Below are 20496 nucleotides of genomic sequence, written 5' to 3'. Positions count from 1 at the left end.
AGGCAACATTTATGTGTTCACATTGGGACTTCTGCATTAGTTAATTATTTACCAAATACACCAAATATGAATTATTATCTTGTTTGTGAACATTGCCTTAAATGTGTACTTAAGATAAGAGGATAATGTCTTGATATCGTAAATGTTTGAGAAAGTAATAAAGCAAACGTATATTATGGATGTTCCCCCACAAAACTCTTGGCAATCTGTAATAATGCTACAGATATTATTGAATAGGGCCATTAAGTTTATGCAAATTTTTATATATAATGGTTGATTTGTTACTTTTTTGTTTGTAACGAAACCTAAAGTTACCCTAACAATATATATTTAATTTAGTTTGTGTACCCTACATCATAGGCTAGGGATTATGCATATCTTGTTACTCGGTTTGCAAAATATCATAACTATGCTATAAGACCCTATAGAATAAACATCTGATTGGTCACCATGGCACATAAATTAGAAGTAGCCCTACCCGCACCACAGAGCCTAAATTTGAATCGGTATCATTGATATATGCCAAGTATTTCCACAGCTTCCTATTGGAAGAGGAAAAAGTCCATTTGCATGTCTGTCTGCCATTCATTGATAAAAGGCATGTCTGCATTTTCACTACCTCTAAATGGTATAGGAAAATCTACATTTAATACACTGTATATTTGCCAGTCTGTCTGTTAGTCCGTCTATCCGCCTGTCTTATATTATCAACGTCTAATACAAACAATACCAACGTTTAATATTATACAGGTCTTATATTATTCATATAACCTATGTCTTGTAATATCCAGGTCTTATAGTCCGAACACCTTTTTGTTGAGAAGTTTTTACATGGCAAAGTTCCTCACAAATGTCGTCAGCATTAGAAGGGGATAACCACCTCTGAAAAATGTTCTGATGTTCCTGTCAGGATTCGAACCCAGGTTTTAAGCGTCATGGGCGGACATGCTAATTTCTGCGCTACGGTGGTCTCCATCTTGTATAACCAAGTCAATTATTATCCTGGTCTTATACAACCAACGCCTTATATTACCCTCGTATTATATTATCCAAGTCTTATATTATCAACGTCTTTTATAACCTACGGCTTATATTATCAGCGTCTCATATTTTCCCCGTCTTATATTATCAACCAATTTTAATATATACTTATTGTATTATCCACGTCTTATATTATCCAAGTCTTATACTATAAATGTCTAATATTATATATGTCTTTTACAATGCAGGTTTTATATTAATCATATCTTATATTATTCTCGTCTTATATAATCCACGCCTTATATTATCTATGTATTATATTATCCACGTTTTTTATTACAAAAGTCTTATATCATCCACGTGTCATATTATCTATGTCTCATATTGTTCACATCTTATAACATACATGTCTCATGTTATCCACGTTTCATGTTATCCACGTTTCATGTTATACACGTTTCATGTTATACACGTTTCATGTTATCCACGTTTCATGTTATCCACGCTTCATGTTATCCACTTCTTATACTATAACCGCCCTATAATAATCACGTCTGATACTATCCACGTTTTCGATTGGTCACGTCGTAGTTTATTCAAGTCTTTTATTATGCATTTTGTATATTATCCAAATCTCTTATTAATCACGTCTTAGATTATCCACGTCTTATATTATCCAAATCTTATATTTATCACGTATTATATTTATCAAGTCTTATTTTATCCACGTCTTATATTATCCACGTATTTTTTCACGTCTTATAATAATCAAGGCATACATTATCCATGTCTTATTTTATCCAAGTCTTATATAATGCATATATTATCCAATCATTATATTATCCACATCTTATATTATTTGAGTCTTATATTATCCACATATTATTTTATACACGTCTTATATTATCCACTTTTTATATTTTTCAAGTCTTATATTGTCCACGTCTAATAGTTTACACGTTTTACATCATCCACGTCTTATATTATCCACATCTTATATTACCCACTCTTTATGTTATCCAAATATTATGTTTTCCACGTCTTATATTATCCTCGTCTTATTTTATCCACGTCTTATTTAACCACGTCTTATATTATCCATGTCTTATACTATCCACATCTTATACTATCCACGTCTTATATTATCCACGTCTATTAATATCCTGGTCTTATGTTAGTCAGGTCTTATATTATCCAGGTTTTATATTATCCACGTCTTATATTATCCGCGACTTATATCATCCACGTCTTATATTTTCCACGTCTTATATTGTATACGCCTTATATTATGCACGTTTTACATTATTCAAGTCTTATAAAATCCAAGTCCTATATTATCTACATCTTATATTATTTGCGTCTTATATTATCCATGTCTCATATTATCCACGTTTTATACCAACCACGTTTTATTAAACCAGGTCCTATATTATACAGGTCTTATATTATCCACAGCTTATATTATCCACTAATATTATCCACGTCTAATATTATCCACGTCTTATATTATCCATATCTAATTTTATGCACGTCTTATATTATCCACGTCTTATATTATCCACTTTTTATATTATCGATGTCTTATATTTTCCATATATTAAATTACCCACGTCTTATATTATCCACATCTTATATAATCTACGTCTTATCTTGTCCACGCCTAATTTAATCCACGTCTTATATTTTCCACGTCTCACATTACCCATGTCTTATATTATCCAGGTATCATATTATTAACATCTTTTATTATCTACGTCTTATGTTATCCATGTCTTATATCAGCCACGTGTTATATTATCCAATCCTTATATTATCCACGTCTTATATTAAACACGTCTTCTTTTACCCACGTCTCAGATAATCAATGTCTTATATTATCCACGTCTAACATTATCTACATCTTATATTATCCATGTCTTTTATTATCCACGTTTTATATTATCCCCGTCATATATTATCCATGTCTTATATTATCCACGTCTTATATTATCCACGTCTTACATTATCTACGTCTTATATTATCAACGTCTTACATTATCCATGCCTTTTATTGCATACGTCTAATTTTATCCACGTCTTACGTATCCACGTCTTTTATTTTTCACGTCCTGTATTTTTTACCTCTTATACTATCCACGTCTTTTATTATCCATGTCTTATGTTATTCTCGTCTAATGTTATCCACATCTTATGTCAACCACGTCTTATTATTCATGTCTTATATTATCCACATCTTATATTATCCGTGTATTGTATTATCCACGCCTTATATTATCCACGTCTTATATTATCCACGTCTTTTATTATCCACGTCTTATTTTATCCATAATTTTTATTATCGTCTTATATTATCCATGTATTATATTATCCACGTCTCTTATTATTTATGTCTTATATTATCCACGCCTTTTATTATCCATTTCTTATATTGGCCACGTGTTATATAATCCATATCTTATACTAACCAGGTTCTATATTATCCAAGTCTTATGTTATCTGGGTCTTTTATTATCCACGTCTTCTATTATCCACGTTTTATATTGTCCAACATTTATATTATCCATGTCTTATGTAATCCACATTTTATATTATCCACGTCATATATTATCCAAGTCTTATATTATTCAGGTCTTCTTTTATGCAGAATTTATATTATCCACTTCATATATTATCCAAGTCTTATATTATTCAAATCTTATATTATGCACATCTTATTTTATCCAGAACTTATATTATCTACGTCTTTTATTATTCATGTCTCATATTATCCACGTTTTATATTATCCACGTCATATATTATCCATGTCTTATATTATCCACTTGTTATATTATCCACGTCTTATATTATCCAGGTCTTATTTTATCCACGTCTTAAATTATCGACGTATTATATAATCAACGTCTTATATTACCTATAAACGAATTTATACCCGACACTACTACTGTAGTACAGAGTCTAGCTATGTTCATCTCTCTGTCTGTTCAAGTTAAATTGTGATCAAGGTACAGATGGCATATTTGATCCGACAATTTCGAAATTTTTCACAGACGTCTTTTTTAAATTGGAATAAATCGGTTGAGATATGGATATATATAGCTCCCATGTATATGCTCGTCCAATTTAGACTAATAATGCAATAACATCGGCCGATGTTATTAGATTCATCCCCTGTTAGATTCTAACGATGATATTCTTACGACTCTCTACATTGCCGGTGAATTAGATAAAAATCTGTTTAGATATAGCTGCCATATGTAGATATCGCTCGATTTTTTTTCCGGTGTCGTTGCAAGCGCAGTTATCAACCGATCTCTTCAAAATTTTGCACAAGGCATTCCCTTTTAACATTCACAATACCTTTGGGTTTTGGTGGAAAGCGGCTCAGATTTGAATGTAGCTCCCTTATGTGAGTTTATCCAATTTGGATTAAAATTGCAATAATGCGGACATTTGCTAACCACTTCGCTCGAAATTTGGCGTAAAGAATTCCCTTATGACTCCTGTCACTACTAGCAAATTTAATAGAAATCAATTCAGTGTTAGAGATAGCTTCCATATAAATGAATCTCCCGATTTTCACTTTATGAACCTTTGTAAATGCATTTATCAACTGATCTCTTCAAATTTAGCACAACGATTCCCTCTATGACTGCTAAAATATTTAAAGACTTCGATGGAGGGTCTACATTTAAAAGTTTAAGACGACTTAGGCGTCGTACCCAATTTGGTGTAGGGTATCCAAAGTTGGCTTTGCCCTACTTTAATCCATCTTTACTAATGTTCTTATACCAGCAATTCGTTACGCCTTTTCTTGCAAGTGGCTGTCACTTCAATTCTATGGCAAATTCCGTACTTGTATGCAAAAAATGTATGACCTTATGGGCTGTAAGGTTAGTATGCTTTATGGCTTTCGCCCCACTGGTCTAGGCTATAAAAGAGGAGAAAACACACGTTTAGTTAAATATGAGTACAAATATTTTCCAGCAAATATTTGCCTAAAACCAGTGTAATATTTGTGTACGATATGCAGCACAAAAATTATATTCTTTCTTTACAAAGGCGATGCCTTTAAGATTTTTCCCGGACATGCCTTAGGATGGCTGTCTTGCCTCAGATGCACTAAATCATGAGACAAATGGAGTATGAAATAAAGATTCTCTTGTAAAACATATTTCATATTAAGTACTTAATAATGGTTTGGGGAATGCAAATAAAAAGGGGTCAAATACCAGGGAAAAAGGTCAATGTGGGAGAAATTGCTTTGAATGGCAAAAAAAATCAAGGCTGCCACATAAAATAAAATAAAATAAAATAAAATAAAATAAAATAAAATAAAATAAAATAAAATAAAATAAAATAAAATAAAATAAAATAAAATAAAATAAAATAAAATAAAATAAATAAAAAAAAATAAAATAAAATAAAATAAAATAAAGTTAAATAAAATAAAATAAAATAAAATAAAATAAAATAAAATAAAATAAAATAAAATAAAATAAAATAAAATAAAATAAAATAAAATAAAATAAAATAAAATAAAATAAAATAAAATAAAATAAAATAAAATAAAATAAAATAAAATAAAATAAAATAAAATAAAATAAAATAACATAAAAAAAAATATAAAAAATAAAATAAAATAAAATAAAATAAAATAAAATAAAATAAAATAAAATAAAATAAAATAAAATAAAATAAAATAAAATAAAATAAAATAAAATAAAATAAAATAAAATAAAATAAAATAAAATAAAATAAAATAAAATAAAATAAAATGAAATAAAATAAAATGAAATAAAATAAAATAAAGTTAAATAAAATAAAATAAAATAATAAAATTAGAAAAAAAATTAAATAAATAAAAAAAAAAAAAAATAAAAAAAATAAAATAAATTAAAATTCGCCTTTCAAACACACGAAAATTTTGAAATTGAAATTGGTATATAATTTTTCAATCAAATAACCTGGGGGACGCCCCATCTCAAAACCCACCCGGACGGATATGTTTACCGATTGGGGCAATATAGGTATCAAACGAAAAGTATTGAAGAGTAGAATTCAAACTTGGAGCTCAAATTTTATCCTAAGTGTGTGGGTAGTCCCCCACCCCCTCCCTGAAAATGGGCCATAGTGTTCTGTTATGACTTTCAACAACTGTGCAAAGTACGGTTCAAATCGGTCTATAACCTGATATAGCTCCCATATAAACCGATCTCCCAATTTGACTTCTTGAGCCCCTGGAGACCGCATTTTTTGTCCGATTTGGCTGAAATTGAGCATGTAGTCCCATATAAACTGGTCTCCCTTCTTCTTGAGCCCCTGGAAGCCTCAAACCGATTTGACAGAAATTTTGCACATAGTGTTATATTATGCCTTCCAACAACTGTGCCAAGTACTGTCTAAATCGGTCTATAACCTGACACAGCTCCCATATTTTAGCAGAATCAATGGTGGTTGTTACCCCAACCCCAAGATTTGGTCCGGCCGGACTCAGCTCACTTTTACTTGTTTCAGATTTCTTTCACCTCCTTTTAAGTGTACTTTACAGTACGCTATTGTCACACACGTTATTGCGACTCAAAGAATTATGCATTCAATTTCCTCCTAATGGTCTTGCTTAAATATTGAGTGGTGCCTATTGCTAGGCTTCATTTGATTTAAAATTTTCAAATACATCAACAACAGAAATGAATTTTCCTAGAAATGTTTTGCAAGACGGCATCAAAAAGACAAGGACGACGACGACTTACATTGATTGGCATATATTCAATTAACATCAACACAGCTCAAAGCATTTGGGTAACGCTTTCTCTTGCTTTGATTTTATAACAGCAAAAAATTATTCTTGGAGGATAAATGTAAGAAATATTACCTTTACTTGGAATAATGAAAAAATACATTCAAAGAAGGAGTGAAAAAAAACTCCAAAAACTTTGAAAACAAATTATTTGAAATTAAAAAAAAAATTTGAATCATTTTTATAACCTCCACCGCACCAACTTCGCGCTTCCGTTTGTAACACCTCCAAATTTGCGGTCGATAACGAATAAAGCTGTCGATGACATGATATAGCTACCATACAAACCGATCTTGAATCTTGACTTCTTGAGCCGCTAGAGGGCGCAATTCTTATCCGAATTGGCTGACATTTGGTATGAAGTGTTCTGGTATTACTTCCAATAACTGTGCCCAGTATAATTCGAATCAGTCCATAACCTCATATAGCTGCCACATATACCGACCTTGAATCTTGACTTCTTGAGCCGCTAGAGGGTGCAGTTCTCATCCAATTAGGCTGAAATTCTGCATGAAGTATTTTTTTCTGACTCCCAATCACTGTGCTATGTATGGTTGAAATCTGTCCAAAACCTGATATAGCTGCCATTTAAACCGATCTTGGTTCTTGATTTCTTGAGCATCTATAGGGCGCATTTCTCATCCGATTTGACCGAAATTTCGCACGAAGTGTTTCGATAAGACTTTCAAGAACTCTGACAAGTATGGTTCAAATCGGTCGATAACCTGATATAGCTGCCATATATACCGATCATGGATATTGACTTCTTGAGCCAATAGAGGGCGCAATTCTTATCCGATTTGGCTGAAATTTCGCATGAAGTTGTTTGTTATTACTTCCAACAACTTTGGTATGTATGGTTGAAATCTATCGGAAACCTGATATAACTGCCATTTAAACCGATCTTGAATCTTGACTTCTTGAGCCACTAGAGCCCAAAAATAAAGGTGAACCGATCGGGACAATATGGGTCCAAGTAACTGGGGGGCCTCCCCAACCCCAAAACCTTAATATAGGTTTATTTGACAATCTTGACAATATGGGACTCAAATGAAAGGTATTCGGGAGTAGTTTACGAATGTGGTCAGGAAGTAAGAATAGTCTTTATAATTTGTTGATAACGGAAGGGGGCGGACCGTTACCCCAAAAACACCACCCAAAATCAAAAGTGGACCTATAAGGACAATATGGGTATCAAATGAAAAGTATGCGGGAGTAGATAACGAATCGGGTATACAAATTCATGTCGATGTATAGGGTGTCACCCTACCCCCACAAAAACGCCCAAAATGGGCACATTAGCCAATCACGGATATATGGGACTCGGTTTGTTTGTTCCCTACAGACTGAAAAACGGCAGATACGAATATGGTATTAAAATTTGGGTCCAAGTACATAGCCCCAATCCCAAAAACACTCTAAACAGATATATTCGAAATTCATGTCAATATGGGACTCAAATGAAAAGTATTAGGCAGTAGATTACAAATATGGCATAAAATATTAGGTCCAAGTAATGGGAGGTCACCCACGCCCAAATACATCCAAATGGGCATAATAGCCGACCATGGCTATATGGGACTCAAATGAAAGCTATTAGGGAGTAGATTACGAATATGTCCTTATAATTCGCGTTCAAGTATAGTTCCTCCTAAAGATACGTCAAATGGGTTATTTGACCCATTATGATAATATGGAACTCAAATGAAAGGTATTTGAGAGTAGAAAACGAATCCAATGTTGGAGCCAAGTGTTTTGGGGTACGCCCTAAAGCACCGCTGAACTGAACTTCATTTCCGTTGGGAATAAAGAACGAATTTGATATCTGTTTTCAGTGCGAAGTGCGGGTGGCCGCCCCAGCCTCAAAACACCCTTCAAACGGTTCATATTTACCGGCCATGGCAATATGGGGCTCAAACTGAAGGGATTCAAATTGAAGTGCAGCACGAATTTGATATCCATATTTGAGTCGATATGTGCCATGAGGTGCCATCCGCATTCAGAGCGAAGTGTCCCCACCCTAAAAAGATATTAGAGAGTTAAAGAAGGCGCAGCGGAGGGGGCCCGGATCGGCTAGTATTGCAATAAAATAGTCATTTGTTAACCGATTCTTACGAAATTTGGCAGGAAGGACTCTCTAAAGACTCTTAATACTACTGGTGAATTTTATAGAGATCGGTTCAGATTTAGATATAGCTCTCATATATATCTATCGGCCGATTTTCACTCCCAGAGCCACTGCAAGCGCATTTATTGACCAATATTCCTAAATCCTTATACAACGCTTTCCTTGACGATTTTCACAATATCTGCAAAATTTAGTCGATATCGGTTCAGATTTCGATATAGCTCCCATATATATGCTCGTCCGTTTTGCAGTAATAATGCAATAAAATGGTCATTTGTTAACCGATAATCTTGAAATTTGGCAGGAAGGATTTTCTTATGACTCTCGACATAGCTGGTGAATTTCATACAAATCGATTCAGATTTAGATATAGCTCTCATATATATATATATCGCCCGATTTTCACTCCCAGAGCCACTGCAAGCGCATTTATTGGCCAATCTCGCCAAAATTGTACACAAGGCTTTCCTCGACGACTACAAAAACATTTGAGAAGTTTGCTCGAAATCGGTTCAGATTTCGATATAGCTCCCATATATATGTTTGACCGATTTGCACTTATAATGCAATAAAATGGTCATTTGTTAACCGATTAGCTCGAAATTTGGCAGGAAGCATTTTTTTATAACTCTCAACATTACTGGTGAATATCATAGAAATCGTTAGATATTTAGATATAGCTCATATATATATATATATATATATATATATATATATATATATATATATATATATATATATTTATATATATATATATATATATATATATATATATATATATATATATATATATATATATATATATATATATATATCGCCCGATTTTCACTCCCAGAGCCACTGCAAGCGCATTTATTGACCAATCTTCTCAACACTTTGTACAATGCTTTCTTCGACGATTTTCACAACATCTGAGAAGTTTGCTCGAAATCGGTTCAGATTTCGATATAGCTCCCATATATATGTTCGTCCGATTTGCACTTATAATGCAATAAAATAGTCATTTGTTAACCGATTCTCTCGAAATTTGGCAGAAAGCATTTTTTTATGACTCTCAACTGGTGACTGGTGAATTTCATAGTAATCGCGTCAGATTTCGATATAGCTCCCATATATATGTTCGTCAGATTTTCAGAAATATTGCAATAAAGTGCTCATTTGCTAACCTATTTTCTAGAAATTCGGCAGAAAAGATTTCCTAATGACTCCCGACATTACTGGTAAATTTCACAGAAATCGGTTCAGTTTTAGATATAGCTGCCATATATATAACGCCCGATTTTCACTTCTATGATCACTGCAAGCTCATTTATTGGCCTATCTTGCCAAAATTTTACACAACGCTTTTCTCGACGAGTACTACCTTATCTGAGAAGTTTGCTCGAAATCGGTTTAGAATTAGATATAGCTCCCATATATATGTTCGTCCGATTTTCAGAAATATTGCAATAAAGTGCTCATTTGTTAACCGATTCTCTCGAAATTTGGCAGAAAGCATTATTTTATGACTGTTTACATTACTGGTGAATTTCATAGAAATCGCATCAGATTTAGATATAGCTACCATATATATATAACGCCCGATTTTCACTTCTATGGTCACTGCAAGCGCGTTTATTGACATATCTTGCCAAAATTTTGTTCAGCGATTTCCCCGACGACTACCACAATATCTAAGAAGTTTGCCAGAAATCGGTTCAGATTTAAATATAGCTCCCTGTTCGTCAGATTTGAAATAGTGTTGTCATTTGTCTACCGTATTTATTACAGTTTGAACCTATTTGCTTGTAATTTATTACGGATTGTTTAATAACTCATCTAAAAACCTCAGCCCAGGTCCATCAAAATTGGTTCATATTGAGATATAGCTTCCACTTTGTGCCTATAGTGTAGTTGTAGGGTATGATAATGTCAGCACCGCCTGTCTTTTGCCTTTCCTTACTGCTTTTAAACTAATTTTAACTCTGAAAACTTTTTTTTTTTTTTTTTGAGGAGAATAGAAAATTAATTCAATATTACTTGTCTTTGCAGACCACCACAAGCAGCCAAAATTTTCCTTTTCGTTACAAATAGATTTGAAACATTTGTTGTATCTAATATTTAATAATTATTATTTTTACAGCAAATTAAAAAGTTACAACTTTTAACGCAATCAGCAGCATTGAACCGTGAAACTATAGCAGCATCACAATTAGCAACATCAACATCCACAGGAAGCGTAACACAAGCACAGGCTGCCTCTTCTTCCTCATCTTCATCTGTTTCTTCTTCGTCGTCGTCGTCGTCTTCCTCATCATTGCCATCATCTGGTTCCATTATAACTTTGACACAGCCATCCAGAATAGATGCCATTGAAGATGGCGGCACTTCGAAGACCATGGCCAGCAATGCGGGTGCATCTGTTGCAGCAACATCATCCATTGCAGCTAGCGGAAGTAACCGACAACAAACTTTGTTGAAAACTGACATTTCACAGTCTGCCAGTAATGGACCGGCTGTCAATGCCATGGATGCTGGCACCGTAGTTGCTGGTGCTGGCTCCAACAGCATTCTTACCGTTGACGAAGACTCTCTCTCATTGGATCGTCTCAACTCGTTGCGCATCTATATGACGTCCATAAAAACTTTACCCTTCAATCTACGCATATATGGGTAAGTTCTGTATAAAACTGATTACCATCTTTTTCTGTTTTTCGTTTTTTTTTTTTTTTGTTCTTTGCCTGTCTTTAATACCTTTGCTGCTGATTACGTGTAATCTAAAAGAAACTAAAGTAAAAGATTTAAGAAACATAAAAAAGGGTGGTGCATGAAGAAGACAGGTAGAAAATGGTTTAATCTTCACTTAAAAAGAAAAGAAAAGCTTTCTTTTAGTTTCTGATAAAAAAAAAGAGAAACAATCTATGAATTATGAGTTGGAAAGAAATTCAATTGATTTTTGGGAAGAAAAGGAACACCAGAAAGATGTTGCAACAAACTGCAACTAAAATTTACTCCTTATATTAAAAACATTTCAGAATAGAGGGTTTATTTTAAATAGATAAAAAGAAAACATTCCAGAACTAGAGCTTCTCCTTTATGTGTTAAATTGATTTTGTTTTTTTAGAAATGTTGAATCAATATGACTTTTGTTGCCTCTAAGACATAGCCTGTTTATACTGTAAAATTATTTAAAAAATCTGAACAATCTTTCTTCCATACTCTTCCCACTCTTACATCAAATTGTCTCTGGTGATGAAAATGAATTGCTCTCTTAGAATCTTGGTACATATAATAGATTTTAGATTTTTGACATGTTAACATATGGCCCACATTTACTTTGCACAGTGCTTTAATCAAAAATCCTAAACCTAAACCCCCTGGGGTGTTGAATACAAAGGTATTGGATTCTATGTTGACATTGTGTGACTTTGAGATGTACATAGAATTGCTCATCTATAGTGAGAGGGAATATTTCTTAATAAACCTGTATCCATATTATTGATTTTAATTTTTACACCCTCCCCTATAGAGGAGGATAGGGGGTATTTTCATTTAGTCATTCCTTTTGCAACACATCGAAATATCCATTTGCAACCCTATAAAGTATGGGCATATATCATTGATTATCGTAAAATTCTGTTTCCATCCCTTTGTAGCCTTCACGCTACAGACATTGACCTTGCATTTATTATGCGATTTCGCTTTCATTTGAACCCTTGAGTGAAGCTGACGTTTCGTAATTTCACTCCACAAGAATATTCTGTAACTCGTAATAGGTACCCCTGTAGGAAGTCTGGGGTTAAGTGTCCCCAAGTCAACACTTTTGTCTACTATGTATGTGACATTGTCACCAAATTGTCTACAATCTTGTCTACATTATATTTCGTAAAATTCTAAGGCGATTTTGCGATGTCTGTGTGTCCGTCTATCTGTGCTTCCATTCCTCTGTAGCAATCACGCTAAATACATTGTCCCTGCATTTATTATGCGATTTCGCTCTCATTTGAACCCTTGAGTGAAGCGGACGTTTTGTACTTTTGCTCCACAAGAATATTCTGTAACTCGTAATAGGTACCCCTGTAAGAAGTTTGGGGTTAAGTGTCCCCAAGTCAACACTTTTGTCTACTAAGTATGTGACATTGTCACCAAATTGTCTACAATCTTGTCTACATTATATATCGTAAAATTCTAAGGCGATTTTGCGATGTCCGTATGCCCGTCCATCTGTGCTTCCATCCCTCTGAAGTAATCACGCTACAGACATTGACCTTGCATTTATTATGCGATTTCGCTTTCATTTGAACCCTTGAGTGAAGCGGACGTTTCGTAATTTCACTCCACAAGAATATTCTGTAACTCGTAATAGGTACCCCTGTAGGAAGTCTGGGGTTAAGTGTCCCCAAGTCAACACTTTTGTCTACTATGTATGTGACATTGTCACCAAATTGTCTACAATCTTGTCTACATTATATTTCGTAAAATTCTAAGGCGATTTTGCGATGTCTGTGTGTCCGTCTATCTGTGCTTCCATTCCTCTGTAGCAATCACGCTAAATACATTGTCCCTGCATTTATTATGCGATTTCGCTCTCATTTGAACCCTTGAGTGAAGCGGACGTTTTGTACTTTTGCTCCACAAGAATATTCTGTAACTCGTAATAGGTACCCCTGTAAGAAGTTTGGGGTTAAGTGTCCCCAAGTCAACACTTTTGTCTACTAAGTATGTGACATTGTCACCAAATTGTCTACAATCTTGTCTACATTATATATCGTAAAATTCTAAGGCGATTTTGCGATGTCCGTATGCCCGTCCATCTGTGCTTCCATCCCTCTGAAGTAATCACGCTACAGACATTGACCTTGCATTTATTATGCGATTTCGCTTTCATTTGAACCCTTGAGTGAAGCGGACGTTTTTTAATTTCACTCCACAAGAATATTCTGTAACTCGAAATAGGAACCCCTGTAGGAAGTCTGAGGTTAAGTGTCCCCATGTCAACACTTTTGTCTACTATGTATGTGACATTGTCACCAAATTGTCTACAATTTTGTCTACATTACATTTCGTAAAATTCTGAGGCGATTTTGCGATGTCCGTGTGTCTGTCCATCTGTGCTTCCCTCCCTCTGAAGTAATCACGCTACAGACATTGACCTGCATTTATTATGCGATTTCGCTCTCATTTGAACCCTTGAGTGAAGCGGACGTTTTGTACTTTTGCTCCACAAGAATATTCTGTAACTCGTAATAGGTACCCCTGTAAGAAGTTTGGGGTTAAGTGTCCCCAAGTCAACACTTTTGTCTACTAAGTATGTGACATTGTCACCAAATTGTCTACAATCTTGTCTACATTATATATCGTAAAATTCTAAGGCGATTTTGCGATGTCCGTATGCCCGTCCATCTGTCCTTCTTTCCCTCTGTAGTAATCACTCTACAGACATTGACCCTGCATTTATTATGCGATTTCGCTCTCATTTGAACCCTTGAGTGAAGTGGACGTTTTGTAATTTCACTCCACAAGAATATTCTGTAACTCGTTATAGGTACCCCTGTAGGAAGTCTAGGGTTAAGTGTCCCCAAGTCCACACTTTTGTCTACTAAGTATGTGACATTGTTAACAAATTGTCTACAATCTTGTCTACATTATATTTCGTAAAATTCTAAGGCGATTTTGTGATGTCCATGTGTCCGTCCATCTGTGCTTCCATCCCTTTGTAGCCATCACGCTACAGACATTGACCTTGCATTTATTATGCGGTTTCGCTCTCATTTGAACCCTTGAGTGAAGTGGACGTTTTGTACTTTCACTCCACAAGAATATTCTGTAACTCGTAATAGGTACCCCTGTAGGAAGTCTGGGGTTAAGTGTCCCCAAGTCAACACTTTTGTCTACTATGTATGTGACATTGTCAAGAAATTGTCTAGAATCTTATCTACATTGTTTTTAATTCACAATTGGCAAACTATAATTTATTTTATTTTTTGATGGCTTTCTCAATTGTTTTGTTGACAAAATTGTTAAACATTTCTATATAATGTCCCTACTGACATACTATTGACAATGCCCCATACATCCCGCAATGTCTCTAAACATGCCCTAATGACTTACTATTGACAATGTCACTACTTACTACTGAATGACAAGCTCATATAAAATGTCTATAGCAAAAAGCGTGGTCTTGGGTTCAAATTGTCTGTAGTTCTGGTGACAAAGACAATAGTAAGTCAGTATAGATTTACTCTTGACATTTCCTACAGGGTAGTTAAATTATTTTCGGAAAAAATTTAAAGTCACTCTAGGTTAGCTACATTTGAATTATCCATAATGCGCTTGTCTGTTTCCAGTGGAGCGGCAGATCTAGAGCCCGGAAGTTGAAGTAAAGCGGACAATAGTAATATGGGTACAAGAACCTTTGCTAATTTCACTAAGGATAGCTTGGTGATGGTAGTTTTTTGACTAGGAAGAAGAAGAGGTCTGCATACCTAGGAAAAATTAGAGGGGGATAGTTAAGGGACTGGCATTAGTATACCCCAACATCCTTGCGTAAATGCCTGGTCTTTCTCTAGTCGCAGCCGATACAAACTAATTGCTTTCGGGGATCAACGATTAACAACAAGTTGAGACTGAGAGGGATTAACGATTAACAACAAGTTGAGACTGAGAGTGTATAGAAGCGGTGTGGTGGGTTGGTGGGTTTCACAGTTGTTGAAACTCATAGCAGAAAATCGCATGCATAGCAATTTTTTAGCAAAATCGGACAAAAATTACTTCATGTAAGGGCTAAAGAAGTCAAATTGGGAAATCGGTTTATATGGGAGCAAAATTTTAGTCAAATCGGACAAAAAATGTGACTTGTAAGGGCTCAAGAAGCCAAATCGGGAAATCGATTTATGTGGAAGCTCTATCAGGTTATAGACCGATTTGGACTGTACTTGGCACAGTTGTTGGCAGTCATAACAGAACACTATGCGCAAATTTTTATTGTAGTTACATTGGACAAAAATTGCGTCTTCCTGGAGCTAAATATGCCAAATCGGGAAATCGGTTAATATGTTAGCTTTATTCACATCTGAACCGATATGGACCATTTGTAGTGATGGGCGCTTGGTAAATACCCAAAAGTTTCTTACCTGGTACATGGGGTAAATACCCGTCCAGATCGGACCATATTTGGACATAGATGCCTTATAGACCGATTTCCCAATGAATTCAGGTGTGTCACACTACTCACAACAGTGCATATGCTACTCGCCTATGCCGACGACATCGTTATTATGGGTAGGTCACAGAGATAAGCAATCGCATTCTTTGAAAGTATCGAAAAAGAATCGACCTAAAGTGGGCTTGGCAGGATATGGAGAAAAATAAAGTGGATGATATCAACTCCCACAAAGCCGATCAAATAAAGAAAATTGAAAAAGTTGGGAATTACAACTTTGAGATAGTCAGCAATTTTATCTACCTCGGCACCGTCGTAGCCGAAACAAAAGACACCAGATTTGAAATAAAACTCCCAAAATCCACATAGAATTTCGAACTCAAGTTAAGGTTTTTAAGAATGGAGTACATCTAAAATCCAAACATTAAATGAACCAGTACACTCTGAACGATCTCATAAACCAATAAAAATCATATGGAATTAAATGAAGCCATTTATAAGTGACATACTGTTAGTCAAGCGACATTTATTCTGATATATAATAAGTAAAAGCGTGCTAAAGCCTGGTCGAATCTTATATACCCTTCACCATAGATCGCATTTGTCGGGTTCTGCTCCCGATATCTCTTTTTAGGCAAACAAAGGATAAAAGAAAATAATTGCTATGCTATTGGAGCTATATCAAGTTATGGTCCGATTCGGACCATTATTGAATTGCATGTTGGAGACCATAGTATGGGTTGCCCAAAAAGTAATTGCGGATTTTTCATATAGTCGGCGTTGACAAATTTTTTCACAGCTTGTGACTCTGTAATTGCATTCTTTCTTCTGTCAGTTATCAGCTGCTACTTTTAGCTTGCTTTAGAAAAAAAGTGTAAAAAAGTATATTTGATTAAAGTTCATTCTAAGTTTTATTAAAAATGCATTTACTTTCTTTTAAAAAATCCGCAATTGCTTTTTGGGCAACCCAATAGAAATCATTGTGTAAAATATGAGCCAATTCGAGTAAGAATTGCGCCCTTTAGGTGCTCAAGAAGTAAAATAGAGAGATCGGTTTATATGGGAGCTGTATCAGGCTATAGACTGATTCTGAACGTAATTTTGACACATAGCGCCCTCTAGTGGCTTATATGGCAGATATATTAGATTATAAACCGATTTGCGCCGTGCTCAACATAGTTGTTAAATGTTATAACCTAACGCGTCGTGCAAAATTTTAACCAAATCGGATAGGAATTGCGCCCTCTAGACGCTCAAGAAGTCAAGACCCCAGATAGGTTTATATGACAGCTATATCCGGTTATGAACCGATTTCAAACATACTCAGCACATTTGTTGGAAGTCATATCAAAAGATGTCATGCCAAATTTCAGCCAAATCGGACAAGATTTGCGCCCTCTAGTGGCTCAAGAAGTCAAGATCCACGATCGGTTTATATGGCAGCTATATCAAAACATGGACCGATACAGCCCATTTACAATCCCAACCGACCTACACTAATAAAAAAAATGTATGCAAAATTTCAAGCGGTTAGCTTTACTCCTGGTAACCGAGTTGGTAGCGTGCTTGGGGGTCGTGGGTTCGATTCCCGCCAAAAGCCTTGGTCTGTCGCAACTGTCGTATCACAATGGACCTAAAATTGTCTAAATGAGTCTGTAAAGGACTGCCACTCTTACCTAACCTCACCTAACCTAGATTTACTCCTTCGAAAGTAAGCGAGCTTTCAACAGACAGACGGACGGACGGACAGACGGAAAAGCGTGGCTAGATCGACTTAAAATGTCTTGACGATCAATAATATATATAATTAACGAGGTCTTCTACGTATATTTCGAGGTGTTACAAACTGAATGACGAAATTAGTATGCCCTCATCCTATGGTGGAGGGTATAAAAATGGTTTTGTGTTTGTTTGTTTGTTCCGTATAGAATCAAAAACAAATGAACCGATAATTGAAATTTTGACAAAATTTTCTATAGAAAGCAAAATTTTGACAAAATTTTCTATAGAAAGCAAAATTTTGACAAAATTTTCTATAGAAAGCAAAATTTTGACAAAATTTTCTATAGAAAGCAAAATTTTGACAAAATTTTCTATAGAAATAAAATTTTGACAAAATTTTCTATAGAAAGCAAAATTTTGACAAAATTTTCTATAGAAACCAAAATTTTGACAAAATTTTCCATAGAAAGCAAAATTTTGACAAAATTTTCTATAAAAAGCAAAATTTTGACAAAATTTTCTATAGAAATAAAATTTTGACAAAATTTTCCATAGAAAGCAAAATTTTGACAAAATTTTCTATAGAAATAAAATTTTGACAAAATTTTCCATAGAAATAAAATTTTGACAAATTTTTCTATAGAAATGAAATTTTTACAAAATTTTCTATAGAAAGCAAAATTTCTATTAAATCTTCAATATTTGTATCTTTAGATTTTACCCTCAAGATTGTCTTTCATCTTCTTGCAATTTTTTACTCATTTAAAAGAAGTCTCCTTTTACCACACTTTGATACCTTAATTCATCTCTACACAAGGCAAAACTTTTTTAATACATCTTTTGTTTTAAAAGAAACTTTTGCTTTGGTGACATTATCCTTAAACTCATGACAGGATGCAGAGCTAGTCAAGCGAAGTTGTTGATTTACTATATCAGCTTTCTTATCACGTTTCAATTATTTTACCGCAAAAAAAAAATCAATTTTAAGGATTATTGGTTATATTTCATGGGTTTTTGCCACGTAGTGAATTTTCGCCAAATTTTTTGCAATTTCTGTTCTTTGAAAAAGTTGTGAGCAAAAGTACATGAACTGCATGAACAGCAGACATAATGCTTTGCTCTTCTTTAATGCTCGCAATGAACATATTTTGGGTGTTTCAAGTTTTCAAATAGTGGAAGAGCCAAGGGAATGTGAAAAAAGTAGATAAAAATAAAAAATATTACCCCTCTTAAGTAACATTTGAGCCAACACCGCGCCAAAAGGTAAATAATATTAAGTTTTATGAAAAACTTTCATCAGTCTATGCTTCACACTTGGGAAATTCCTCTTCCCTCCCCAAAAAAAAAGAAAGAAAACTTTTGCCTGCATTCTTCTTAGCCATCATCGAGGAATTAAAGTTTTTTGCCATTTTATTTTTGTTCGCTTTTTTTAGAAAGTTACCTCTGAAACAAACCCCAACAATTTGCAGCTATTCTTAGCAATGTCTTTATGTCCCTCTTAGTTCTCCCTCCTCTTCGGCTATGGCCATCAGTGGCGGTCGTTATGGTCAGGTTTTAAATGAATTAATCTACAGTTCCTGCATTTTTTGTTGTTTACTTCTTTTTCGTTGGCTACAGTTTGTGGCTTTTTTTATTCATAACTTGTGAAGTTGTTAAAAAAAAGTGGCATTTCGTTTCTCGTCTTCCTTTATTGACTTACTTATGTTAATTTGTGAGCAACTAATTACGAGGTGAATGAGAAATACAAAAAAACAAACACTAGGTGAGTAGTTGAGTGGCAAGAGGCTTTGGATTGATGCTAAGGGAGGTTGGAAGAGGGTAGCTGAGAATATCTGGATTAAAGTTTCCAGAGGAACAAACAATTTTAACAATTTAAGCATGTTACATTAGAGTGGGTCGAATCTCATGGACTCTTCAATATGGATAGTTTTTGAATATTGAAGATATTTTTATACACACCACCATAGTAAAGTCTTTGGGGATTGCAAATGGGCCACATCGGTTCAGATTTGGATATAGCTCCCATATAAACCGGTCTCGCAATTTGATTACTTGAGCCCCTGGAAGCCGCAATTTTTGTCTAATTTGGCTGAAATTTTGCATATAGTGTTCAGTTATAAATTCCAATAACTGTGCCAAGTACGGTCCAAATTGGTCAAGAATCTGATATAGCTCCCATATAAACCGATCTTCCGATTTAATTTCTTGAGCCCCTGGAAGCCGCAATTTTCTTCCGATTTGGCTGAAATTTTGCATGTGGTGTTCCGTTATGACTTACAATATCTGTGTCAAGTTGGGTCGGTCGGTCGGTCAAGAACCTAATATAGATGCAATATAACCGATCTCCCAATTTGATTTCTTGAGCCCCTGGATGCCGCAATTTTTGTCCGATTTGGCTGAAATTTCGCACATATTGTTATGTTATAACTTTCAACATCTGTGCCAATTTTGCTGAAATTTGAGTTATGTTAGGCCCTTCGAAAATCTTCCTCAATTTGGACCAGATCGGTCCAGATTTGGATATAGCTGCCAAATACAACGATCTCACGATTTAAGGTATTGGGCCCATAAAAGGCGCATTTATTGTCCGATGTCACCGAAACTTGGGACAGTGAGTTGTGTTAGACCCTTCGACATTCCTCTTCAAATTGGCTTAGATCGGTCCAGATTTGGATATAGCGGCCATATAGACCGATATCTCAATTTAAGGTTTTGGGCCCATAAAA

General features: G+C 34.6%; 1 protein-coding gene across 1 annotated transcript in view; it reads left to right on the top strand.

Annotated features, from left to right (window-relative positions):
- The window catches only part of LOC106092019 (uncharacterized), a 471923-nt gene that overhangs the window by 377005 nt on the left and 74422 nt on the right, over nucleotides 1-20496 (top strand). The window contains exon 12 of the mRNA XM_059365737.1: nucleotides 11030-11559. Within this exon, the coding sequence (XP_059221720.1) occupies nucleotides 11030-11559 (530 nt within the window). The remainder of the gene's footprint in view (nucleotides 1-11029; nucleotides 11560-20496) is intronic.

This window comes from Stomoxys calcitrans, chromosome 3, assembly GCF_963082655.1.
Source record: "Stomoxys calcitrans chromosome 3, idStoCalc2.1, whole genome shotgun sequence".
NCBI classification, from domain to species: Eukaryota; Metazoa; Arthropoda; class Insecta; order Diptera; family Muscidae; genus Stomoxys; species Stomoxys calcitrans.
Note: the sequence above shows the minus strand (reverse complement) of the source record. Positions and strands in the feature narration are given on the sequence as shown.